Raw genomic sequence first — 27,239 nt, 5'->3', positions numbered from 1 at the left:
ATGAGAATGGGATTGCATTTGTGATTTGTGGGTTCCTATACATTATGTATTCAGACACATAGAAACCCCTAGCCAATGAAGGAGAAACTCTACAGAAAGTATCAGGAACATCAGTGAGGTTGCTGTGATGGTAAATCATTGATGTGTGCTAATGGAGGAGCCTAACCATTGTTGAGCCATAAGCTTTAAGTGTTCTACTATTATTTCCGAACAGTGTTGGCTAGGGTTATAGACCCATAGAGGACTCTGATGGCACTGAGACTGAGACTGTGGCCTCTCTGCCTGTTTTTCAGCACATTGGTCACCTGGTTGCTTGAGTTAAGTGAAAATTGTAGAAACAGACTGCTCATGTCCTTACTAAAAATTTTATTTGACTTTTCTTCCCAGGAAGGTCAGACATATGTTGGTAGAGAAGATGCTTCAACAGAACAAGATATTGGTGAGAATCTTTATCAATGATCTATTTCTGATGATTTTTTAAAATCATGATTAATGAAGAACTTTGTTTCTAATGACTGATATTGGAGTAGTTATAAAAGATACTTTGGTGGTGGTGGTGTGTATGGAGTTATGGGAATTGGCATGGGAAGATTATATCTTCTTAGTTATTTTTAGAATTGTTGGTGTTGAACTTGTTTTTTTTTTTTTTTTAAAGATTTATTTATGCTTACAAAGAACTGGAGTACAGGCCAGGGGTGCAGGGGGTGAGAGGATTCACCAGAGACAGAATTGGGAAGCAGAGCAGGCATATCTACTGAAATACACTGCTGAGGGGAACAGCAGGCATGATAGGAGAGGTCTGCTGTGCCATGTGGGTTAGCTCTCTGGCTGGCCAGGGAACGAACTCATGCTGCAGTGACTGGTGATAGCTTGATAGTGCTGTGTTTAACCCCTGAACCACCAGGGAGGCCCCTGAACTTGTTTCTTGCCATGCATAAGCTATTAATAAAACCAACCTAGCATATTCCTACATGTATTTACTATTTATCATGGAATGGGAAGAGTTAAAAAGTATTTCCCATAAGTCTAGGTTCAGTTGTTTTTGAGTAGAACTAGCCATCAAGCCCCTTCTAATTGTTAAATTTTGTGTGTGACCTTTGTGGTTGCTATGTAAATGATAGTGAGTGGTAAGTATACATGTGTTCTGTGAACAGAAAAGTTCAGTAGTGCAATTCTGTTTAGTCTGTTCTGCTGACAAGAACTGACTTAAAATTGTGTAGGTTTATTTCATAGGCATTTATATCCATGCCTGATAATTCATTAAACAAGAATAACTCAGGATGGTCATAAGTGATTTGGTAAACCTGTACAGCCACCTCCTGTGAGAGGTCTGTGGACATCAATTGGCACAGGCAGTGCATTGTACCTCCCAATATAGCTTTCTGAAGCTTCCTTTGGTCTCCCAAGATGGCATGGATCCCCTTAGCTTTCCTCTCTAGGAACCCAGTATCTGCAGATTTGGAGGTCACAATAAGTATTTGACCCCAAGAACCTTCTGTTCTTTCTATTTTATTGTGACCTTTGGGTGGCTGGTGGAGGAATTTTGTTCAGAATCAGAGCGATTCAGGTTCATTTACAACAAGTTTCTCAACTATTTATTTCCCTTAGAAGATGAAATTAATATCCCGCAACTTATACAGGAGTTACCTTGACCCTTTAAGGTAACATTTAAGAGATACCTCTGGTTCTATCAGTTGATGCCATGAGCTCTTAAAATTCAGTTTCTTCATTAAAGTAAATGTTCATTTTAGAATTTAACATGGAAAAGTGTTCAATATGGAAAAATAAAGTTTGGCAATCATTGCACTAGATACAAAGAAAATATTTTCTTTCTCCTTTGTTTTTCATAGTTCTTCATGGCCTGGACTTGGAGAGTGAGCACTGTATCTTTGAAAATGTCGGGGGAACCGTGACTCTGATACCACTGAGTGGGTCACAGTGCTCTGTCAACGGTGTTCAGATCATGGAAGCAACACATCTAAATCAAGGTATCTGGGTTTTGTTTTTCAGAATTCTTTGTATCTATTGTTGCTGGAAATCCAGTTAATGGTAATGGCGGGGGGCGGCTATGTGCATTTTAGAATTAATTACCCATTAGTTATAAAAAGAGTGAAGGCTTTCATTATGCTGTTTCCTGTTTTGCTGAACTTCTTTATAATACCCACTGATTTGTTGAATTAAACATGAACATATATATCGTCGTCTTAAAAGTTATAGCTGTTACAGAAATATGACATTAAAGAAATTTTTTTTTAAGTTAAAAAAGTGCCTTTCAAATGCCAAGTCTTAACAGAATGGCAGCTTCTAAAATTTTTATTACCTTATTTATATATATTTTTTATGAATTGTTGCAAAACACATCCAGGATCTGGTACCATATTCTTTTTTCTTTTGAAATAATTCAAGTACTATAAAAAAAAGTTGCACGAGTAGTATAAAGGGATTTTTAATAAGAGAACTACTAGAAAGTGAATGGCTAACACGATGTCCCACCACCCCTGAATACATCAGTGTGTATTTCCTTTAAATAATAGGGATGTTGGGGAGGTACTTTGAGATTATAAATATTTTTTATCAACTTTGTCCCATTTGCTTTGAATCCATTGATTTTTTTTGTCTGTTTTAATTATTCTGAAATCACCAAAAGGTAATTTTCTTCCTTTTGAATGTATTAGTTGTCCTTTTAGCCTAAGAAAAAGCCCTTTCTCTTTACATTTATATATATATAAATAAAAACAGGAGCACACAGCTTCCTATTTTATCTGGTAGATTTCTATCATTACTTACTTTGATGACCAAATTGTCTTTGTTTTGGCTTGTGGGAATTCCTTTAGATGATTTTGTGTCTTTTGGCTTTTCCCCATCATTTGTGAGTACTTCCTTGATATCCCAGGCTCATTGTTACTTTCTAGAATCAGTCATTTCTCTGAGGAGTCCTGGAACTTTTAATAATGAAGGGGATTTAGAAACCAAGATCTGGGCACTACATGTGATCATTGCTATCGAGGTGTTATGCTCCCACGCCCTGTCAGTCAACAGATTTAGGGAAAATGTGTCCATGTACAATATTTACAGCTATATTTCTGTATCCATTTACATTGAAATAATTGTGTTTCAATAGCTATATTGCTAACCATAAGTTCACAACAATACCTGCTTCCAACCTAATATCATAGTGCATTCTAGTTTATTCCCTTTTCTTATTTGTACTTCCTTTTCTGATAGTAACAAACTGGTTCCCATTATATAGCCAATATCAAGTCACTTCTTCCCCCTTCTCTTGCAAAGATCCCTCCTCTTCCTGCTGGGGCTGTGATGCCCCATGCTGGACTACTACTGCCCTCACTGTTCTCTTAGGACAGAAACCTTCCTTATCCCATTCTTTGTGCCTCCCATTCTAATATTGATGCCTACTTTGCTAAGCCCTGCCTAATGGCTTTTGTACTGAATTATGAATGATGGAAGGAAAGAATTTGACATTGTATTGTAAATCCTTTTTATAGATTATAAATAATCATTATAATTGTAATTTTTCCTGGTTACAACTATAAAATGTTATATCTGCTGTGACTTAGGAATTAGACAGATAGGAACCTGAGTGCATGTAGTATTAGCAAAGTCATCAGGAGAAATCAGTTGGAGGGCATTATGTCAGAGACAAATGACCTGTTGGACCAGGATGATCATGGTTGCAGGGCCTATAGAATCTTATCAGTTAGGCTAGGATGGAGGTGAGCTTTGTTATGAAGACTATATTTATTGTTGTAAGAAGCTAGTGCTTGTTTTTAATATCATTGTTAACTCGCACTATTTAATATGGGAACTTCCTACAACTTAATGTTAAATTTGAGGGTTGTCCTTCTAACCCCTCCAAGGAAAAAAGGTATTCACTTATTTAGTTTGAAGAAATTGTTTATTATTTCATTGCCGTCTGCTGATATAGCTATGATCATGTCTCCAATTCTCTTCTTATATTGAGGCACTGTAGATAAATAAGTGTATTACCATGCAGCATTTTTATTAAGTATTTTTTTATCTTAAACTTTCACCTTAATTGAAATTCCATTTTAAAAATGTGCTGGAACTGAATTTTTGATCATCATATTTGAAGATATGACTTTTCCTAAGAAAGTAATAATACTAATTGGCATTCAAGGTTAATTGTAAAAATTGCCTTTCCCTGCAGGGGTACTCTTAATTGTTTTATTACCATGGTGCCATGATTTTCAGATCTGATGGCTTGAGTTCCTCTGGCATTGCTGTGCCACCTAACAGCTTCTTCAATATCACTGTTAATGAAATTGACATAAAAATGCTCTGTTCAAAACTGTTAAAACACCAGGCACTTAGTATAAATGCCATTAGCAAGTCTTAGGGCAGTGGAATGCAAGATGACTTTGTGTTTCAATGCATTACACAAGAGAAACAAGGTGGTAACTTTATTTTTTATACACTTATTTTAAGATTGAAAGTGAATGAAAACATACATTCCTTCCGTAATTAAGGATTAGAATTCTTCAGTTAATGTTTCTTAATATTTCAGGGTATTAAAATCAGAACTGGAACACATTTTTAAACACAAGATGCTATGTCGTTTGTGGTTAAAAAAAGGTGTAGTAAAAATGAAAAGATATGACTGGCACAGCGTACTTCAGAAGAACATTAACCTTTCGAGAGGAAGGGGAAGATTATGATCAGGAAGGGTCACAAAAGGAATTTCAAGTGTGTCTGTATGATTTTGTTTTTTAAGAAGAAAAGATAGTAAAACAAAAGAAAATGTTTATCAAGTTCATTAAAACAATAGTAAGGGAGAGATAGGGTTAAACACAGCAGCATGTTCATACTTCACAAACTACCTTGACTTGTACCCATGAAACATTTTTTTTTTTTAAATAAGGATATCAAGAACAGAGTATACAGGTGATTGTTGACCCAAGTCACAGTGATTTAGCTATTTTAACTCCACATTTACTGGATTCCTGGTTTACCCTGCACTACTTTACTACCAGTTTGTTGCTATTTAGTATTTAAATGTCTCTTTTCAATAATAATTACTAGTCATTTAGAAATGTTTTAAACTGTTCCATTTAAAAGTATGTGTAGCAATTACTACTTCCTTATCTAGATCACTTGACACTTGTGAATGTCAACTAATAGGAGATTTATCTTTATTTAACAGATTGTCATTATTGTGGCAGAATTTTTTATTTTTTTGCCTGTAACAGTTAACTACCTTACTTTTCAGATTGCATCAACAGTAGTTTTTCCTTTCTTAATTATAGGAATGTTTTAATCTGATAACATCACTAAAATGAAAAACATTTGCTAGTACTGTTAAAATTAAATGTGATCACATATATTTTATCTTAAGTCTGACCTATGAAGCTTTCCTCCTCCTCCCTTTTAGTTCTTCCCAAAACAATCATGGATATATAGTGTTGTGTCTAATCAGGCTTATTAATTAGTGTCTTCTCTGAAGCTTAGTTTTCCTCACTCTGTTCTATAGATAAGTCCATTGAATGATTTCATAGAATGATTTCACAGAAAGAAGAGGCAGTAGCGAGAGAATAAAATATGAATCTGGTTGTCTAGATTATAAAATAGAACCATAAAGAAAATAGAATAGAATAAAATAGAACCTTGGTTATCTAGTCCATAACCCTTAAACTATTCTTGGTGGAATGTTATTGCACCTTGTTTTTCTTTTTGTCCTCATACACTTGATGTAAAATAGTGCAGAAATCAAGTGAGTTAGTCAAAAAGCATTTCTGCATTTGCCCTACAATTGCTAGGAATTATTCTCTCTTAGTTTAATTATTGTTTTTCTTTTTATTGTAGTATGTTATTCTAAAGTGGATAATTGTTAAGGTTAATTATTTTTTCCATTCATATCAATATACTCCTTTGGTCTTCTTCCTGGTTTATCAGATCCTTTGAACATTCATCTCTCCTTTTAGAAGCAGAAACTGCATCTGGGAAATTTACACTTAGGTTCATTTGAATGTGTTATGCTTGAGTGCCAAGCTATATTTGCATCTTTTCAAGCTCTTGGAAAGAAAGAAAGGTGATTGTCTGGAGAGTGGAGCTGAGGAGACTTAGATAAAATTTTCTTCTGCTGAAGGACTGCTGTGAGTTATTCAGTGAAAAATTGAAAAAGAATTTTAGTGGAACTAAAAAGGAAAATATATCTTCCAGTTGGTTAGGCAAGGTATCTGTATAGTGAACAAGAGTCCCTTTATGCCAGCATCGCACCACACCCCCCACTTGACTCAACTGTACTTGCTCATAAGCACTCATTAGATTTCTTCTTCTAGTTTGAGACTGCAAATCTGACATCTGTCACTTGTATATGGATGATTCAGCAGATGGTTTTGAACATCAAAGCCTTAACTATTCGTCAAGACCATACCCTAAACCATTGTGTCCGCAGATCTAAAAGTATGTCCTAAGATTAGCAACAGCACCATTATCTGGAAGCTCTATGAAATGCATATTCCCAGGCCATATTCTAGACTTAAATGAATCAGAAAATCTAGGGATGGATGGAGACTAGCAATGTAGTTTTTTTTTCTTTTAAAATGTTGTCCAAGTAATTCTGAAACACACTCTAGTATGAAAGCAGTGGACTAAAACCAATCACACTGAAATCAGTTTCTTGGTGCCTTGGAATTTGGCACCTAAGCCAACTATTACCCAATTTAGTCAACCCTTTTCTTCTCTTTTAAACTCATAACATCTGTTTTACATGATCATTTTGCACCTTTTAAAATTTCACTTTCAGCTTCACATCAAAGTCGCCCAGAATGGCTTTACAGTGTGTTTAGGGTTTAGGGTTTGTTAAGCTTCTTGAATTTGTAGGTTTATGTCTTCATATGGAACTGGGAATTTTTCAGCCATTATTTGTTTAAATACTGTTTTTCTGCACTATATTCTTCCTTTCATTCTGAGATTCCAGTTACATGAACATTAAATATTTTAGCATTGCCCAACAGATCTCTAAAGGGTTGTTAACTTATTTTTTATCTTTTGGTAACTGCTTTTTCCTCTTTATTTTTCAGATTAAATCTTTTCAATTGATCTGTCTTCAAGTTCACAGATTTTTTTTCTTTTTTCTTTTTTTTCCAAAAAGTCTTTGATTCCCAATATTATCTCACAATTTCAGTGGGATTCCAAGGTCTTTTTTTTTTTTTTTTAAGATTTATTTATTTATTTATTTATACAAGCACTGGGTACAGTCAGAAGCGTGGGAGGGTGAGAGAATTCACCAGAGCCAGAGTGGGGAACAGAACAGGCAGAGTGATGAAATACACTGCTGAGGGGAGCAGCGGGTGTGGCAGGAGAGGTCTGTTGCACCATGTGGGCCCCTCACTGGTGGCCGGAATCGAACCGGCACTGTAGAGGCAGTGGGCAGCTTCGCAGCCCAGTGCTCAACTGCTGCACCACCAGGGGAGGCCCACAGATTTTTTTTTTCTTATCTCCATTTTGTGGCTGAGCCCATCCATTGTGTTATTTTGGTTATTATACTTTTCAATTTTAGTATTTGATTCTTCTATATCTTTTATTTTTTAATGAAACATTTTACCTTTCAAGAGTATTCTCCCATGTTGAACATTTTTATAATAACTTATTTAAAGTCTTTGTAAGTCCAGTACCTCTTTAATCTGAGCATTAACATCTGTTGATTTTTTTTTATTGTCAATTTGTTTTAGACCATGCAAGTTGAAATTTCCAGTTATTCACATGTTGAGTAATATTGGATTGTATTCTGAACATTTTTAATATTATGCTTTGAACTCTGGGTTTTGTTTAATTTATATGGGGAATAATGATTTTTTTTTTTTTTTTAACGGGCTGTTGACCTGGTTAGATTCAGACCATAAGCTAGAATCAGCCTGTGCGGTTCATGATCTAATTCCAGTGCTAATTCAGTTTGTAAAGCCTTGCAATACTACTCTATTCTGTCACAATGCCACCCAATGGTCAGTCTGGGATCCAAGTAGTGGTGTATATCTTGGTTTAGTTCTCAAAAAGTCTTTGTGTGCAGTTGAGGGTCAGATCTATTTGTGCACTGGTGTGGGTGATCGAGGAGTTCCTAAACAATTCTGTGAGACCACACTCCTGATATTCTCCACCTGTGTAATCTCTGGGGCAAAAAACCTCTGAAGAATAGAAAGTGGGTGAGGTAGGGAGCAGGAGTAGTGGGAGACCAAGAATAGAAAGTCGGAGAGGTAGGGAGCAGGAGTAGTGGGAGACCAAGGCTGCTGAATCTTAGTAGGTTTTAGGACTCTTGAATCCCAGACTGGTTGGGAATTTTCCATGGAAGGTGTTCACTATTCAGTATATGAGTAATATGGTTACGGAGATGAAGGGTAGTATAGTGTTTACATAGCCCAGACGGAGGTTTGGAAGTGAGCAGTAACAAGAAGGCCATGGTGAAGAAAGAAACTCACTGTTGCTTTGGGAGAAGGGAGGCATTTTAGAAGAACTAGTTTGAATGGACGATAGGATTTTGACAGCTTATAGATTGTAGGAGACTAGAATTGAATAGTTGAGATTGTTGCTAGCTGAATAAGTAGCATTGTTAGTAACAAAGAATGTGAGGTAAATAAAATTACTAAAAGCTTGATTAGTTAGTGTGTATTGCCTTCCATTTAGTGCCTTAGAATTTGTCATTGTCTATTCACATTCTAATTATTTCATATACTTTCTCCATTGTCCTTCAGAAGGATGAGACCTGTTCCATGTATTCCTTTTGTATCTACTCTGAAATTCTAAGAAGAAAAATTCCACTGCCCACACCAGACGGACACCTAACAATTTCCGTGAGGCCGGAACTGGAGCATCTTGGGGTTTTACAAAGCTCTGTTCTCACCTCTCTATGATTTATTTGGCTAGAAACCATCAATAACAAATATTAAAAATCAATTTTCTTTATTCTCCAGATTCCTAGAATCTAAGTTTGCATTTTTACTGACTGAAGAGTAAATAGAAGTTTAAGTGATTTATCTAAAGCAGGGAATTGTAAATCCATATTTATAGGATATATGTGACTTTTTGGTAAGGTGTCCTGTGCATTTGTATCCTTCATAAATACTAGCTCATGACCCAATGCCATGGTTCAGTCTGACATTCACTATCCTTGATGCCAACTGCCTATCACTAATTCCTGCTGGCCTTCAACCCCAAGTCATGTGTTTGAATTTGTGAGTATTCATATGAAATTTTCTTATTCACCATAAGAGCCATGTCAGATCTTAATTTTCACCATGTTGTTACTCAAAGCCATTTTGGAGGATAGAAAATTATTACTATAATTTAAAGCCTTTTTTTGAGATAGAAAATAATTACTATAATTCAGGTGTTTAAAATAATAAAGTCAATGTCACAGAATCAAAGGCCCTTGCACATGTTACTTAATCTTTTCTTGAGTACTGGCATGTCAGTGGAAATTAGACTCTCGTTATTAGGTCCTTAAAATGGTGCTATCATTATAACTCATTTGAATATAAATATTTTTAAACATTTTAAATCATAAGGAAAATTATCATACACAGCAAAATTCTTTTTGCTTGATTGGGAAGTGAAATAAGAATTTCAGCTGCCCTGTCTTACTCAGATCTCTCATTCAGTACTAGTCCAGAAAATTACAGGGTCTTAGTGAGAGCTTTGCTTTTCTGACTGTCATATCCTAAATGATAACTTCTCTCTCACTGAACGTGCTTTAGTAGTGTTCTATATTTTGTCTGTGTATAGGGGCATGCAGGGGCTTTCTAAAGTAATGAAATTTCTGAATGATGAGCCCTGAAGCAGAATTTCCAAGGTTCCTCCTGCCCGGTTTTTATTGCCACAGTGGTCTCTAAGCTCATTTTACACTGTTCATGCACTTTGGGAACATAGTTGACTTTATATATTATGTTTATGTTAATTGCAATCCAGAATGAAATAATTCTTACATCATTACTTCAGAAATCTTCATTTGTCTACACTTTATAGGAAAAAGAGTTGATTTCTTTGTGTAGTAGTAGAATTTTAAAAATCTCATAGAATTTGAGGAGTATAATAGTGATATTAATATTATTATCCATACGCTCCTTAGACATCACTAAAAATGTTTAATTTTTTTCATTGTACCTAAAATAATATAATAGGAAATTAGTGAAACCAGCTTTCTGTGGTTTCTCATTCACAGAGAAGGAGGTTTGGTTATACTCTCAAAATTACAAATTAAGTGCATTACAAAGAGTCCATCTGCTGTGAATAATAACATTAACCTCAGATAAAGGAGCAGTTAATAGTTAAAGAGAATTTAAGGTCTGGAAGGAAACTTAGAAAGTATATAGTTTTGTGATAAAATGAGGAACCAGAATTCTGGAGAGATTAAGTGTGACTCATTCTTGGGCCACCAAGAATTCAGGGCAGGACCCATGGTCTTAGGCTCAGCCAGTCATTCTCATTCATTCATTTTTCCCTTTTTATTTTGGAAATATACTCAAGAGTTTCCTTCTAACAAAAAGAAAATATTCGCAAGTTCTGTCACTCCCTCCAAATATGACCAACTCTGCCATTCTCTTTAAACAGAGTTGTCTGCATTCAGATCTGTTTCCTTACCTGTCACTCACTTCTCAAACCCACCAGGTTGGCTTCTGACTACTATCAAAATGGCTCTCCCTGATGCTACCTTTGACCACTGTACTGTCATACAATGGCATTTCCCAGTCTTCTCATCTTGGCTGGTCTCTCTGAAGCATTCTGCATTTGTTGACCATTCCTTCTGGCTTCTGAGGTTTTCCTTCTTTTTCTTTGATCGTCCCTTCTCTGTTCCTATATGTTCAAGAGTAAGTAGTAGGTAGGTAGGTTGGGAGATTGATAGAGTGATCGATATCTTAGGCTTTTCCACTGAAACTTCTGATCCATATTTCTGCTTGCCTAAGCCATCTCAAATTCATTAAGTCAAAAACAAGTCTCATTATTTTTCCCCAACCCAATATTGGTCCTTTTTCAGTGTCCTTAATCTGTGTGAACAGCTTCTTTTCTGACAAGTTATTGCAGACCACAACTCAGTACCCATTTCCTTACCTCTCTTGTGCCCTCTTAATCAAATCCTCTTAATCTTATACTACTCTGTCCTATCTCACAGCTTGTCTTAAATACCTCTTCCCTTAGGACATCCTTTCCTAACCTCCCCTATAAGCAACTCCCTTCTTATATGTTCTTTTGAGCACTGGACAGGCTACCTTTCCTTTCCAGCTTTGCATTTATTTGTGGAATTCTTCGATTATGTACCTCTTTCTCCTATTTATTTATAACCTCTGTAAGGGCAAATCAAGTGTCTGATTTGTTTAACTCTGTGCCCCCAGTGCATACTATAGTGACTAGCCTTAAGTATTGTTGAATGGATGGATAAGTGAACAGCAGCATCATGTAAAAATCAAGGTAATATTCTAAGTCTGTAAGTTTGTTTAGTAAAGGAATACAATAGATGAATGAGAAGAAAACCTGCCTGAATGGAACAGAGCCTTTGTGTGTGTGTGTCAAACAGTTTATGCACATTATTTAGATTGAATTAAGGAATAGTCATGGATTGATTTGTTTTCTTTTATAGCTCTTTATAGGACTTTTTTATGTGTACTAATGCAAATACATGGGTGGTAAGACTATTTTCAGTGATTTAGTATGATATGAAATATGTCTGAAATACTATTCTGTTTTCCATTAACATATTTCAGCAATTTTCAGCTTGCATGACTGGACATTTGATTAACAGGAAAAAAAGAATAGGATTAGATATAATTAACATCTCAAATATGATTGCCTTATTAATCTCTAATGTCACTTTAAAAGCATTAAATACACATATAACTTAGATGTGGATGCTTAACTTTTGTCTTTCTGTATGGCACAAAGCTCTGAGTCCTAGTCATAAAAGGCAGGGGAAATACCTTTCTTAATTATGGTAATAGTACCTTTCCATAATTAGAAAATATGCAAATGAAATTTTATTTGAGGGCGATAAACATACTGTGGAGTCGATAATACCCACCACTGACCTTCTTAGTTTCCTAAAACTGTGTTCTCTGTCTCATATTCATTCTGTTTTCACTAAATAATAACCACCACCAGAACTAGTTGCTTCCCATGGTTGTAATCTTAACCAGTTGGTTTTTAACCCTGTTGAAATTTGAAACTCCCTGAGAATCTGAGACAATATGTTGAATAGGCAAGTGGATATATTGGTCTGAAGCAATAGCTCTCTGGGGGTATTGCAATGTCCCAGTGGAGATAGTACCCAAGTGAGACACTAGTGATAGAGGTCAACCAGATGTTATGTGTCCTGTCCAAAAGAGGCAGCCATCAGCAGGCTGGAGATTTTTGTCAAGTAGCAATACCGATATACTAATATTCTATCTTCCAGTTTGTGAAGGGAAGCTAGAAAGAAACTCAGGTTTTTAAGTTCAAATTTTTAACTTTTGGCAGCTAATATTTGTGTTTCGTAAACTTTGAATGGGGTGCTCAAAATATGTCTATAGGCTGAGTTTTTTTCCAGCCACTGGTTTGTGACATCTGTTGCAAACTATCCTGCTTTGCAGGTCTTCAGAGTCTGTTTCTTTTTCATCTATCCAGTGTCTCTTCTTGCTGCTGTTTCAGCTGTCCTGCATTTTGGGTAGACCAGTCTTCCTCTTCTCTCCAGACATAGGTGGCTCATTCACTTGTCTAAGGCTTAGCCCCTCCTCATGTTTACCCTCACATGGAACTCTTGCTCTTGTCCTCCAAGTGTCTTTTGAGACCCAACTTAGATCCTCAATGCAAAAGTCTGGCTCCAGCTGTTGCAGACTGCTCTCATCACTTAAATGTTTGGCACTCATCACATGTTGACCTTCACGTTGACTTCTGATACATATATCTTATCTTCACAGATAAGTTGCATTCTTCAGGGCAAGAACATGGTATCCGTTCTCAGATGTGGTAGAATCTCAGATGTGACTAGACTTAGATAGGGTGGTGGATCTCTTCTGCATCATTGTTTCTCTTAAATGTCTTCTTTGAATAGCTGCAGCCTTAGAAAGTGTTTATTTGTTGCTTATTCAAGCTGAAATTTGGTGCCCTTTACCTAATAATTTTGTTACCTTTACACATTTAACAATAATTTTTTTTTTTTTTTTGCCCTTTGTGCTGTTTTCCAAATGAGCAGGGTCCATGTCAATCAAAGGAAATTTTCTTGTATATACAGTGTGGCCACCTAAATGTTAACAGGATTTCCACAAGAAACAGTGTTTTCACTTGGACACTGACCATACTTGTGCATAATTACTCTCTTGTCAAATCCTGAGAGACTTTAATAATAGTTACCTGCCCATTGCCGTTTTTACTATGTTTTCTTTTGTATTCTTTGAGCTGTTTATTTTTATGAACATTAGTAAACATTTCCAAAATTTGTGAGCTTATGCTTTGCTTCTCCCTGGGGATCTGACTTCTTTTTTTTCTTCTAAACAAAAATGTGATTATGTATTAACTTTTAAATCTCATAGTATGGTTTTGTGCTTAGATCTATCACTTCTGCCATGGGTAACATGAGTGACAGCTGTAAAAATAAAAGTACTCACAGGTTTAAAACTGGCTTATGTAAGTAGACTTTTGAGACTGAAATTTCCCTTTATTATTATTTTACAGCACACTGGACATTGTATTTCAACTGTAGAATTCTATGTTATGATGTTACTAATTGACCAAATTGGTTACTGATTTTTGTGTGTTTTCTTAGGTGCCGTGATACTCTTGGGAAGAACCAATATGTTCCGCTTTAACCACCCAAAGGAAGCAGCCAAGCTAAGAGAGAAGAGGAAGGTGAGCAGCATGAAATCCCTCACCGTGAACCTCTGATCTGGGTAGCACTGGGGGACTGGATCTTCACCCTGGTTCCAATAGTTTGACTTTCTGGAGCATAGAACCACTGGGAAAGTCATTCTTGAACTGATTCCAGGGAGTTTGTTTCCCAGCAGATGATTAGCTGATGAGGTAGAAGCAGGAAGAGTCCAGAGCAGGCAGGGAGAAAGGAGTCCTTCTAGACCCTGTCTTTGACCCTCCACTCCATAAAGGAGTTGGGCATCATTTTGCCTTGAGTGGAGAGTGACTCCACTTACAAGTCTACTTTAGGAGTTAACCCAATATCAGAATCACTTTCATCCAGACAATTTGCTAACTCTCTATTTTCCTGCACAGAAGATTAGAGTTTTGGTTGGTGAGAGGAAGGTATAAAACAGTGAAGGGGTGAGTTTAGGACTTCAGCTTGGTTGGATGGGAACACCTAGTTTTTAACATTTAAGTGCTGAATGGGGGAGGTGGGCAGAGAATCAGAAGGAGGAAAGAAGAAATTTATCTATGGACATCATGCTGTCCTAGACTGAAGAAAGCAATAGACTATAGCTGACATTTCTATGAGCTAGGCTCTGTGTTAAAGCTTCTACCTACATTTTACCACTTTGTCTGCACAGCACCTGTTAACAACCCTCATGTTACAGATGATTGAGATGAGAAAATGAGACTAACTTGTTCCACGGCCAACAAGTAGGGAGCAAGGGCTGCAACTCTGGCCTGACGACTCAGAAATATTTGCCCTTCACACTGAGTTGCACAGCTCAGCCTGTTTTTGAAGCCCTGCCCAAAGTGTCAGTGCCTTAGATGGGAAATAATAAGAAAGCTGCAAACCCTAGTCTTCTTTAGGGCTGCTTGTTCCAGCCAGTGAAGCCTCTTATCTGTTCCAGCCCAGGCTCTCCCTGGAGGTCTTTTTTGGTACACAGTTGCAGAGGCAGAGAGGGCAAAAAATATGTTTGCTAATAGCTTTTCATGGAAGCAAAACAGGTCAAGCTCTTCATTTTTTGGCCTGCCCTCACCTCTTCCTCCTTCATCTTTATCACTCAGTAAATGTAAGCGAGTGCTGCTGATAACAGGACACAGCTCCTGCCAGGGATGGAGGGTGACCAAGATGCCCTGGCCCCTTCCCTTGAATTTATTTATTTTTTTAAATTTATTTATTTATACATACAAGAACTGGGGTGTAGGCCAGAGGTGCAGGGGTGAGAGGATTCACCAGAGACAGAGTGGGGAGCTGAACAGGCAGATGTACTGAAATACATGGCTGAAGGGAGCAGCCAGGGAGATCGGAGAGGTCTGCTGTGCCATATGGGTAGCTCCCTGGCCAGCTGGGGATCGAACTCATGCTGCAGTGACTGCTAATAGCTTGATAGTGGTGTCTTTAGACCCTGCACCCCCAGGGAGGCCCCTTTCCCTTGACTTTAACACAGCCTGGTAGGGGAGGCCAGTAGAGCTGTGGGGCTCCTAGCACAGCTTCCCAGTTTGAGTAGGCCAGGGCTCTGCTGTGCCGAGCTGAGGCCCTAAGTTTGAAATGGAGTGATGACCTGGCTGTCCTGCCTTGCCATCCTCAGGTGGGCAGGTGTCGCCTGTGCTCGTGAAGAGCGTGCACACCTCATTGCCCCTCTAGGTCGAAAGCAGGGAGTCTGGGGAATGGCCTCTCATGGCCTGCTGGGTGACCGCTCTGCCCTGTGTCTGCTCCTAGAGTGGCCTTCTGTCCTCCTTCAGCCTGTCCATGACTGACCTCTCCAAGTCTCGTGAGAATCTCTCTGCCGTCATGTTGTATAACCCCGGGTGAGTCAGCGGCGGGTCTCCCGCCCCGGGATTACCACTGTCGCGGTTTTTATTGTGTTCGCCCATTAAAATCACTAGGTAAAAATAAAGCTGCTGCACCCCTGCAGCCATGTAAGATCCTCTTGGGATCCTTTCCAACCCTCGCTATATATGTACATAATTTTACATAGTTATAATCACAACATAAATGAGATTTCATATTCTGATTTTTTTTTTTTTTGGCTTCACAAACTAATAAGCATTAGTAAGGGTTGTTAGGAGCCTCATTATCATTTTCATAACTGGGTAATATTTTAGAGTTATACTTTGATTACTTAGTGCCTGATTCCCTTGGCTTAGATGCTTTTATGCGGTTCTATACATTTATTATAGTAACAGAAACAGGTTTGTTACCAAATAACCCAGGAAGTTATATTCACTGCTTCCAAGCTCTAGAGTACCATTGAGGGCATGAATGATACTGCGTTTGAAGTGAATTTCCTGACCAGATGTCTTTGGGTGGTCAGCTTAACTGCTCAGGTCTTAGTGGTTTCATCAGTGAAAATTAAAATGACTGAAGACAGGAAACCAGATGAAAAGACTTTGGGGTCCTTTCCATTTTGGGGAGGTTCCATAATTTTCTCTCTCCTACAGGGAGAGTCTTATGTAAATCAATGGAGGTAAATCTAATACCGAAATAAATCAGGTAAAACTGGTAACAACACATTCTGAACCAACCTTTATTTGGTAGTTTCGAGCCACTGTGCTAAGCGCCTCACATCTATGATCTCTTGTAATTCTTATAGCTGCTCTATGCCCCTGTCACATCTGGAGAATTTATTTACAGTTGCTTTCCCATGCTTTTCTAGTTAGAGCATGGTGCAAATTCATGTCAATCTCATTCCCAGTCCTGTTCCGAACATGTTACTACCTGTCTTTTTCCAGTTGGGGGCCTGTTCAAGCCTGGGGACAGGTTCCATTGCCCATAGTGCTGCAGCTCAGCCCTTCTCACAAACGCTGGGCCATGTGCTCAGCAGCATCGCCCACTTCAGCTCAAGGCAGTCCTTTGGTTTGTGGATAGCAGACATGTCTGTAAGGAATTTCTTCATTGTTGTAGTTTGAAACTGGGAGGGACCTTTGATTGTGTTTTTGGATTCCTTATTTTATAGGTGAGTTATCTGATGCTTTGAACAACAACAAAAAATAATAATAATAATAATAATAATAATTGCCGGGGACCAGCCTCCGGCAAAACGTCGTGTCAGGGTTCCTGAAAGGATGAGACGGCGTCGGCAAAAACGAAAGATCTGAAACTTAAGGGCTGAGGGGGAGGGAATGAGGTAGAATGAGGAGACACTGACGCTTGGTGAGGTGCTAGTATCTTCTGCCGAGAGACTCAGCAGGTCTTTTTTTATTCATTATTAGTAATAATAATAAGAAAATACATTATCAAGTGTAAAGCATAAACAATTAGTATATTATGTTTCCCATAGACTACTGGCCCCTACAGGTCTCAGCTAGACGGCAGCTTTCAAGGCTAACAGATAATAAACCAAACCTAACATTAAAGCTACTTATTTTTTCATTTAGACAATTATTTAAAACAGTGAATAACCGCCAGTGCATCCCTATCAGCTAAAGCCTAAGCATCAAAGGACTATTCTATTCACATGACCTTCAGCCGGAGACCAGCTGCAGTTCAGCTATCAGAACTTTTTCTACCTAGAAATTCCTTAACTCAAATAGCTTCATATTAAAAACTTTCCCAAGAAACTTCAAGAAAAAACAAAATAGAAGGACCTATTATAATTATTGTATTGTAATGCTTGTCAGGCATGTTTAATAAACCATTTCCCATTTTCAAGTGGGCCAAACTGCCCAACAACTAATTTCTAAACAAACAATTTTTCATGCTATTTACTTACAATATGCTGATACATATAATTTATTGCCTAATATACTTTTTGATAAATTTTTCTCTCTCTATGACCAAGAACAAAAAGCAAAGGAATGCCAGATCTTCAGCCCCACAGTGTGAGGCCTTTTCTCTTAGCTGCTTGTCAGTATCCTATCTGGCTGGAGCAGCAAGGCCTCCTGCAGCAAATAATAATATTAATAATAATGACAACAGCAATAACAACCAAGACCCCAGTTAGTGCAATACCATGATTGCAGTATACTGCTTTGTATCAGCCTTTGTATCCTCAGCCTTTGTATCTTAATACATGTCTATTGACGGAGTTGCATTCATTAAATAATTTGTCTCAGAATCAGCCATATTGATAAGACCTCTGAAACATGACAATATTTCAAAAGAACTGGAGTATCTGTACTTTAGAAATGCATTTTGTTGTATTGATAGGCCTTTAATTCCTTATATTAGTTTTAACTTCTGCCTTCTATTGTGAGTGGCATTGAATTATTTATATGTTCACTTTGTTTAAAATTTAACATAATATACATACAGGTCTTTAGGGTTAATTGCAGTTTAAGGGATTGAGATTCCAACTGTTCAGTTATGTTCTGTGATTTGAAGAGTGCTTTTTGGGCTCATATCCCTGCTCAGAACCCAGTTCCAATCCTGCAATCCAGGTAACTAGCTTTTTAGTCCTTGATGGTGTGCCTTCTACTAGAACCATTTGAAAATAGTATGTGTCTGATCAGCGCCTTTCTCTTAGACACAGGGTCACCAGCTGTGGACTTCCTTTCCCTAGCATTTACAGATGGGAGAATGCCTTTTTTTGTTGTTTGCTTGCTTTTAAGTTCAAATGGTTTTTCTTGGTATTTATAAGATATAGGTCAGCGTGTACTAATATTCATCCTTAGAACTTTTCACTAATGTTTTCCATGGTCTAAAAAGTAAAAGTTCTAGCACCATACTATGTGACTCAAACTCCACACCATCTGCATTCTTCATCCAGTGCCTCCTCCCTGTGTGACCATTTCACCTTCCATTTTCATTACTTACACTACTTGGAGTGGTCATGCCTTTGGTTGGGGGCTTTTCCTTTGCTAATTCCAGAGTCTGGCATGCATTCCAGGTGCCACAATTTTGTCCTCCAAAATGTAGTAATATAGTCTCTCCTCCAGAAACTGCTCAAACTTTCCTCCCCACTTATAAAATAAATACCCCTTGATCACTCCGCCTTGCTCCCTTTCTGTCATTCTGATCTTGTTCTTTGCAATGGATACTCATCTATCAACAAGACTTTTCTGTGCATCTCCTGTGAAGCAGACTTGGTTCCAGCACAGGAGTGAAGTTACCAACACCAACACCATCATTTATAGTTGTTGGGGGAGAAAAACAGTCACAGATCATGTACAAGTACAAATGCAGAAAGTGAAAATGAAATGAAATAGAATGTTTTGGGACAGTATTTGATGAAGTGAGCAGGGAAGGCTTATTGAGGAGGGAACATTTAATCTAAGTCTTGGGTAATGGGAAGATGATACTAATGTAACAGAAGGATGAGAAAGAAGAGTCTTCCAGGCAGAGGGAAAAACAAGTACAATGATGTGAAGATGAAAAGAGGGCCAGAGTAGATGGATTACGGTAGGCAAGAAGAGTAGAAGGTGAGGTGGGGGGTAGCCAGGGGCAGCTCACGTAGGACCATGTTCTCATTGGAAGAAGTTTGATTCCGGGAAACCATTAGAATGCAGGAGAGTGACCTGAAGATATACTGACTACAGATCTAAGGAGCATGTCATTTGGATAACAAAAGCATAGAAAGCTATTTACTTAGTCCAAGTAAAAGGTAGCAGTGACTTGTAAATGGGTGGTAGCCATGGCCGCAGAACTTTGTGGAATCAGAATAATTCCCAGGTTTCAGGGTTAAATAGTTGGGCAGTTGGTGTGCTTGTTCCTGAGATGCAGAGATCGGGAGGACCAGCTGTCAGCTAGACATTTGATTCTTGTGAGTTTCCCATTAGTGTGAAAGTTTTTTGAAGAAAGACTTATATTATGAATTCCTGCAATTTAAAGTGGCATTCCTATAACATGCTTGATAAGTGATGAAGAATAAAATTGTAGTGTGCACCTGAGTCCTTTTGGGAAAAGTTTTTCACTAATTTCTCTGGGTATACATGTTCCAAATACTGAAAGAGGCATGTTATGTGAAAGAAAGCATTTATGTGGCTTGGGTCACCTCCCAGATGACCCCCCAGTTCAGGATCCCCAAGTAAAAGATGGGAAGAGGGATGAAATGAAGAATTAGGCCAAGGGAATCAGAATTCAAGTGAGAAGCAGTCGGCATGTATACTGCATTGCAGGAAATTTAGAAGTGATTTCTTCTTCATATGATATGAAGATGTTAGAAGTCTATAGCAATGCCTTAACTTAGAGAACAAAAAGGGTGGAACAAAACTAGAGATTCAACCCAGGACACCTACCCCTTAGGAATCCTAAGTCATTCCCCTCAGCTGTGCTTCAGATTTCTCTCCAGGAAGTGAAATTGTTGGGTCATATGGTAAAATTCTGTTTTGAATTCTTTGAGAAACTGCACATCATTTCCCACAGACGCTCTACCATTCCCACCATCAATGCATAAAGGTTCCAGGTCCTCTGCATACTTGAAAACACCAGTTGTTTTCTGCCTTTTAATAGTAGCCCTTCTGATGGGTGTGAGGTGGTGTCTCATTGTGGTTTTTCTTCATTCTGTATTTTCAGTCCATTTTCTCAAGAATGTCCAATTAAGAAAATAGCATTTGGAAATATAAAAAAGAAAACCTCAAAATTCACTAAATGAATTTACATTCAGTTAGTAAATAAATGATAAATGTAATATACCAGCTCTATTTCCTGAGGAATACATGCCCCCTCTCAAGCCCTACCAAGTTCAGTTCAACCATCACATTTACATATATCCGAAAATCCATTCAGTAAGTAGGAGTCCAACAAGTGTTTCTTGCCTCGGATTAGTGTGGTCATCTTTGCATTGAGGGGGGTCACTGGTGACTGGGTAATAAGGCACTGAAGATACCACTGGGTGGACAATGGAGAGAGGGCTTGAACTGAGGCCATACTTGAAAGAACTTAAAAGAAGGGGTGAGCTCTAGTGGTATTCAGGGTAGGGAGTCACAAGGCCTGGTTGGCTAGTTGGATGCAGGAAGTAAAGAAAAGATAATGACTTGCATTTTCTTTTCTTTTCTTTCTTTTTTTTTTTTAAGATTTATTCATTTATACAAGCACTGGGTACAGTCAGAAACGCCGGAGGGTGAGAGAATTCACCAGAGCGGGGAGCAGAACAGGCAGACTGATGGAGTACACTGCTAAGGGGAGCAGCGGGCGTGATAGGAGAGGTCTGCACACCACGTGGGACCCTTGCTGGCGGCCGGGGAGTGAACTGGTGCTGCAGAGGCTGCGGGCAGCTTTGCAGCCCAGCGCTCCACCGCTGTACCACCAGGGAGGCCCAATGACTTGCATTTTCTGACTTAAATAATTGCTTGGGTGTTGCAACTCCCCAGCCAAAATACAAATACAAGAGGAGGGAGATCAGGTTGTCAAGAGGCAGGAAGGGGAATGAGTACACCCTTGAAAAATGGGGTCTTGGCCCTTGAACTGTCTCTAGTAAGTGGCCATGTTTGAATACTGTATCAGCCACCAGATGTTCCACAGGAAAAGCTGGAGTTTATGTGGCTTGTCAAAGCACAGAATGAAAGCAATTGCCCCTCCTGAATAAGATTGATGTTCCAAGTTCTACCACTTCTCCCCCATTCATATGGCTGCTGTTTAAGAGCCCATTATTTGTCTAATCCTGTGCTGGACTGGGTACAACAGACCTCTGGGAGCATGATTTCGTGCACAAGGAAGATAAGCAAAGCCTGTTAGAAACTAGGTACCTTAGTATTGTCTTTTATATGAAGCTTACTTAGGTTATTTTGAAGCTTACTTAGGTTATCTTTACATTTGGGAAAGCTGTGCAGTTTAGTCTAGACCCAGGCCCCCCAGTGGACTACGTCACATTGTAGTGGGTAAGCTCACCGATAACTTTTAACTTTGTACAATCAACAGGTGACCAAGGCCTGGTGATAGTGCAGACCCTGGTCTCCCTGCATGTGCCTCGTTGCCTCTCTAGGACCAGCTTTAACAAACAGGAATTAGCAGGAACTGATGGGACCCCTTGTGGTCAAACATTTGTTTCAGAACTTTTTCCTTCTGCTTTTAATACTTGCTGCCTTGTAGGTGCACTAGCATTTAGCCTTTTTAATTATTATCTAATGCAATGTGTTTCTTAATAGGTGTTCGCTGCCCTCCACCCCCACTCCACACATTTTCTTACTCCTTTGTCTTTCTCTTATTAGACCTTCATCATCACTTTCATGTGAAGATGCTGAACTCTTCATGATTTTGACAGCTCTTTTTCCCCTTCTTGCCCCAGGTTCTTGACTAACAACCTGCTTTCCTGTATTTTGATAGCAATCACTGCCTACCCTACCCCATGAAAATATCTTCCCAAATTTCTCCATAGGTATACCCACTTCCCAGCTCTTTGCCTCATCCTGCCCCCACTCCCACTCCAAGCAAGTCTATGGGTCCTTTTCACTGTGAGAATTTTGCTGCCCCTGCTGTGGAAGACTATACAAGGGAGATTTTATTTTATTTTTTAATGATCAATGTGGTCCATACCTGAGAAGTGGTAAGCTTTCAGAGGCATCGTCATGGTGACTGTCATGGCCCTGTTGGTGGTTCCTGACTTCCTCTAGGAGATGGCACAAGGAACACTCACTGACCCACCGCTGGAACCCTGTCCCACCTTGGGTCATCGGACTCCTCAACTATTTGTGGTGACTCCTTCTTTTCCCCATAATCCCCCTCTCCTCCTAGCAGCTGGCCTGGCCCCTCAGTGCCTGTGAAACCACCTGCAAGTTCAACACAGTCATTCATGACATTTGTTCTCGAACACCATCTTATATCACTTTCCATGAAGAACTTTATACTTCAGGTTAGGTGGACAAAAATACATCTTTCACACCTCTTTTCGGGTCAGATATATCAATAAAACTGTCTATAAAACCATCAACAAAATCTTCCCACAGTTCTTCCCTCAGCCAATCCTTTTCATCTTCCAAGCTGAGTATAGGGATTGTATCCTCAGGAAGCTTTCCCTGCATCTCTGGTTTGACCTAAATGCTTTTCCTCTGTTCACTGGAAGGTATTTTGTGTTCGCCTTTTTCAAGCTTTTTCCAAATTCATTTAAGTCATGTCAGGGCCTGCTCTCCCGGCAGGTTTCTTGAGAGCAGGGATCACGCGTTACTCCTCTTTGACTCTCCAGAAGCTCACACACAGTGGAAACTTCACAGATTTTCACTGAACTATAGGCTTTGGCCAGTGGATGTGCTCTCAGCATCCAGGGTGTGCCTGTTCATGAGTCTCAGGGTCCCTCATGCTTCAGGGACCCAGTGCACTTTCAGTTTCTCCAGGGGAGCTGACCCCCACCTTTGTGAGGTACAGCACTGCACTTCACATGCTTTGTGGCTTTTTTAAAACTCTTACAAATTAACATATCTCTCAGTTTCTTTGCTAGCAAATAGATCTGAGTATGTTTCTCACAGTTGATACCAAAAATTACTGCTTAGTATTCAGTTTTTCTAGAGAAAAGCTCTGGAAGAAATCTGTCTGGTTTGCTAGTTTTTGTATGTAGTGAGATCCAACTTCTCTGCTCAACAGGCAAGCTACTAATTTTTCAAATTAATCTAATAAAACCCATGCTCTGAGTCATAGTAAGATTTGGAATTTTAAAAGAGAAATTCTTGCTACTTAAGAACATTTTATCAGCCCAACTGGGCACATGAAGTTGGATGTATCATTTCTAACACAGTTTGGAGCTTACTGCTGGCCCACATTTCAGGCTCCCTGGAAACTGGGATTTGTACACACGTACTTGGTGCTTGGTGCCAGAGCATTTTTGGATGAGGCAAAGCAGCCTAGTGACTTCCTTGGGGAATAAGCTTACTCTGGAGAAATGCCCAGCCAGGGTCATTGCCAGGAAATAATTTTCCTGCAGGGGAAACATTCCTCCTCAACCGGCAGTGTCTTTAAGAATTAACCTAGCCCACTGCACGGCATCTTTGCCTGGCTCTGAGGCGGCAATCGCGCAGCTCATTTGGCAGGATGCAGATGCTTTCACAGCTTCTTGAAAGTGCTCTAAGCAAAATTAGATACATTCCAAGTTCATTTCAGTCTTGAAAATAAAAGAAGAAAATGTCACTTGTGCATTAGCCTCCTTTAAGCACTCACCAGTGGTGAGTCCTTTTAAATGAGTATGTTTGAGTAATTAAATTCTGAGGAGAAACACCTGGGTTTCAAGTCTAGTTGGAACAAAATATATCAAAAGTCAGACCTCAGACCTGTATTTGATAAGCCATTCAAGGAGCTTCACAGAGTGTCACGGTGTGAGATGGGGTTTGGTTGGCATCAGGGCTGAACAGACTTTGGAGGGTCCCTACCTCTGACAGTGGTCTGAAGTCACTGATGATCAGGGTATGAAGTCAGAGGTCTGTGAATTATTTTTAATCTAAATTTTTATTTTAATTTGTTGACACTTCCTCTTTATTTTATCCTCCCTCATTCCCTCCTTCCCTCTCTGTCGCCCTCCTTTCCTATTTCCCTTCCTTTGACTGAAAGAAAATAGATATGGCATTAGGGAGAAGCTTAGGTAAGGAGACATCAGTCACAGGGTTGTGCCTTTCATTGTATTGAGCCTTCACTTCACTGTAGATGACTGTAAACTTCCAGAAAGTAGCTACCAAATCTAACTTGTTGTTCATTCAGAGCCCGGCATATTATCTGGAACTTAATAGACAATTAATAAATTTGAATGTAGGGAATTTACTCCCTTGCCCAACTTTTTAATTCGCACTGATTTAGAAAGGGCTTCAGAAATAGAATCTGATCATAGCTTAAGACACTCTTGTTAAGATTCGCACCTTCAAGTGAGGTCCACAGTCTCCACTGCATGTCATCGGAGGAAGCCCCACATCACCCTATAAACACAGTTCCCCGCTAGCACCACTTCTCTCTTCTCTCTCACTTTTTGAGACTTTATATGTGGTCTTATCTTTTTTATTCCTTGTTGACCTTGAAAATGAACATTTTTATACATGTAGCAATATTTATGTTGCTGGTGATTGGGTAGTTAGCCTGTGTTTTAATTGATGGTTATTTAGTGAATTTGTCTCTGCTAGTTTATTTTACTGAGTCTTACCATTTTTCAAAAGTTTAGTTTGCTGCAAGGCTGATTTTTCTCTCTAGTTTTTGGTCTCAGTTGTCTTACTTTAAGTGGACCATTTACTAACTTTACAGCTGCTGTAGGGTGCCATAAGTAGTTTAAGATATGTAGTCTTCAGGAACTTGCTATAGAAGCAACTGAAAGTGGTGGGCTTCTTCCATTAATGGAGATTAGTTTTAATTACTTGCCTTTTTTTTTCTTTGAATATTATTCCACTGTGAGTCATTTTAACTGAAGAGTTGCATGCATTTTCTGTTCTCACAGCAGGTGGGGAGATGAGCCACAGAATTCAAAGAACAATGCCTTTATGTAATTTCTTTGGATTTACATTATCTGAATAGTGGGCTATGCCTCTGTTTTATATATATATTATATATCGTATAAACACACTATCTAAAGCTGAATTGTCAAGGTCAACTAAAGAAATGGGAGTTTTCCTGGTAAAATGATGAATGGTAGTTACAGGTAAGGGTAGAAGATACTAGATTTCCCAAGTCCTGCATCACAGCATGGGTTTCCTTTGAAGTGACATCCTGTCTTAACTTGTTTACATGTCATCACCTCTCTGTAATTTAACTCAAATGATTAGAGCTGTTGCTGATTTAGTCAAAGGTTCCATTTGTACATATGTACCCTTGCTCCCAGATTTTTGCACATGCTATTTCTTCCTTCCGGAACACTTACCCATGTGGCTACCAGCTCTTCATATTGTAAAATCCTACCTAGTCTCTATTATTTCAGTGTAAGTGTACTTCCTCAAAGTGACCCTTCCAACTCTGGTCCAAATTTCATCTCCTTGACTCTCCACTCATAGCATCCTCTATTTTTCCCTAGTAGCACTTTAAATAATTGGGAAATATGCCTGATGGTGCAATAATTTGTTTACTCTTGTCTGTATATCTAGTGGTAAGTGAAAGGATCTGATTAATTCTTTATCCCCATTTCTTTTCTTTTTATTATTATTTTTTTAAATTTTATGTATATTTACTTCATTTTTCATTTTTGCACAATGTATGCATTTTCATCTTGGTTATAGTCCCCATACAATTCCCACCCCCCCTTGTTTTGATCCTCCTTCCTCCTCCCTCCACTGTAGTGTGTCTCTGATTTATAGTTGCTGGTTGATTTTGATTTTTACTTTATTATCCTCATTTCTAAGTAGGTGTTGAGAATAATTGTTGATTGAACTAATTGTGTGTCAAAGAGGGAGTGGGAGAGGGGACAGAATTGTTTCAAGGAGGCACTCCCATCCCCTTCTTTTATCATGGGCCACAATTCTAACCTTAAATAGCTCTGTCTCAAATTAGTAACATCAGATTTTTAGTCACCATCAGTCATGCCCATATCTTATAGTCCACTAAGGATAATCATCATCATCATCGCTAATGAATAGAAATGAACAAGAGATTCTCAGAGGCAAAAAGGAAGTAAAATATTGCTACAATTAAGCAACTTAAGAAAAAATTTTGAAAAAGTTAGGTTGCCTCATTATAAATTCAAATGCTTACTTATAAAATAGTAAAATATGCAGCAATGAATTATCACAAGCATTCATAATCCTTTTACCGGGAAATAATGATTGGTTTATATTTGTAATGTTTACTTATATTTTATAGTTTATGTATTTAATTATATATCAGATGTTGTAATTATGCATTATAGAGTACCTAAGATAATTGAGATCACACAATGTATAGTTCTCCAATCTGCTTTTTCTTTTTTGTTGTGAACTTTGACAAAGAACGTGAGTATCCCTTCTATATTTTATATCATAATTAAACTTGCTTAATCATTAAGTTTTTCTGAAGCTATTTGTCTTCCCCCCATGTAATTTGTTGATTGCCTTGCAATTAATATGCTTACCTTTGCCCACTTTGTCATCTGTTATAAATCCATACAAACTTGAGTTATTTATTCGGCAGTAGCTGCTGCCTACATTAAAGGAACAAGGGGAGGGATGTAGAGGGAGATGTTAGAGGGAGAAAAAAGGAAAGGAAGGTGTGGGGATTTACAAAAGGAAAGGCATGACAGCAGAGAGCTGGGAGTGGGTAGACAAGCTGGCGAGGTACAAAAGCCACTCAGACCTCCACTCAGCCCCGGACTGACAGAAGCTCACATTTCAAGTATTGCTTGGTTAGGCATGTTAGCATTTTGTTTTTCGATGTGTGATATCAAAGGAGAACAAATGTGTAAAGCAGACTTGTAACGCTCTGCACTTCAATGATGTATTGTCACAGTAAAGAAAGTGTGGTGCATTTTAAGTCTTTTTCACATCTTCAAACTTCCCTTCTCTACTCTCATTTTTTTCCCTTTGCCCACAGTTATGCACAGCCTGTTTTCTTCTTCACCTAATCATTTCTTGGGATTCCCAAT

At 38.5% G+C, this 27,239-nt stretch overlaps 1 protein-coding gene across 3 annotated transcripts in view; it reads left to right on the top strand.

Annotated features, from left to right (window-relative positions):
* The window catches only part of KIF16B (kinesin family member 16B), a gene marked incomplete at both ends in the record, with an annotated part of 259,483 nt that overhangs the window by 137,061 nt on the left and 95,183 nt on the right, over positions 1-27,239 (top strand). For all 3 annotated transcript variants that reach the window (XM_084248158.1, XM_084248157.1, XM_084248156.1), the window contains 4 exons: positions 388-439; positions 1,851-1,988; positions 13,760-13,842; positions 15,572-15,660. In XM_084248158.1, the coding sequence (XP_084104284.1) occupies positions 388-439; positions 1,851-1,988; positions 13,760-13,842; positions 15,572-15,660 (362 nt within the window). The remainder of the gene's footprint in view (positions 1-387; positions 440-1,850; positions 1,989-13,759; positions 13,843-15,571; positions 15,661-27,239) is intronic.

The sequence above is a fragment of the Talpa europaea genome (assembly GCF_964194135.1).
Source record: "Talpa europaea genome assembly, chromosome: 11".
NCBI classification, from domain to species: Eukaryota; Metazoa; Chordata; class Mammalia; order Eulipotyphla; family Talpidae; genus Talpa; species Talpa europaea.
Note: the sequence above shows the minus strand (reverse complement) of the source record. Positions and strands in the feature narration are given on the sequence as shown.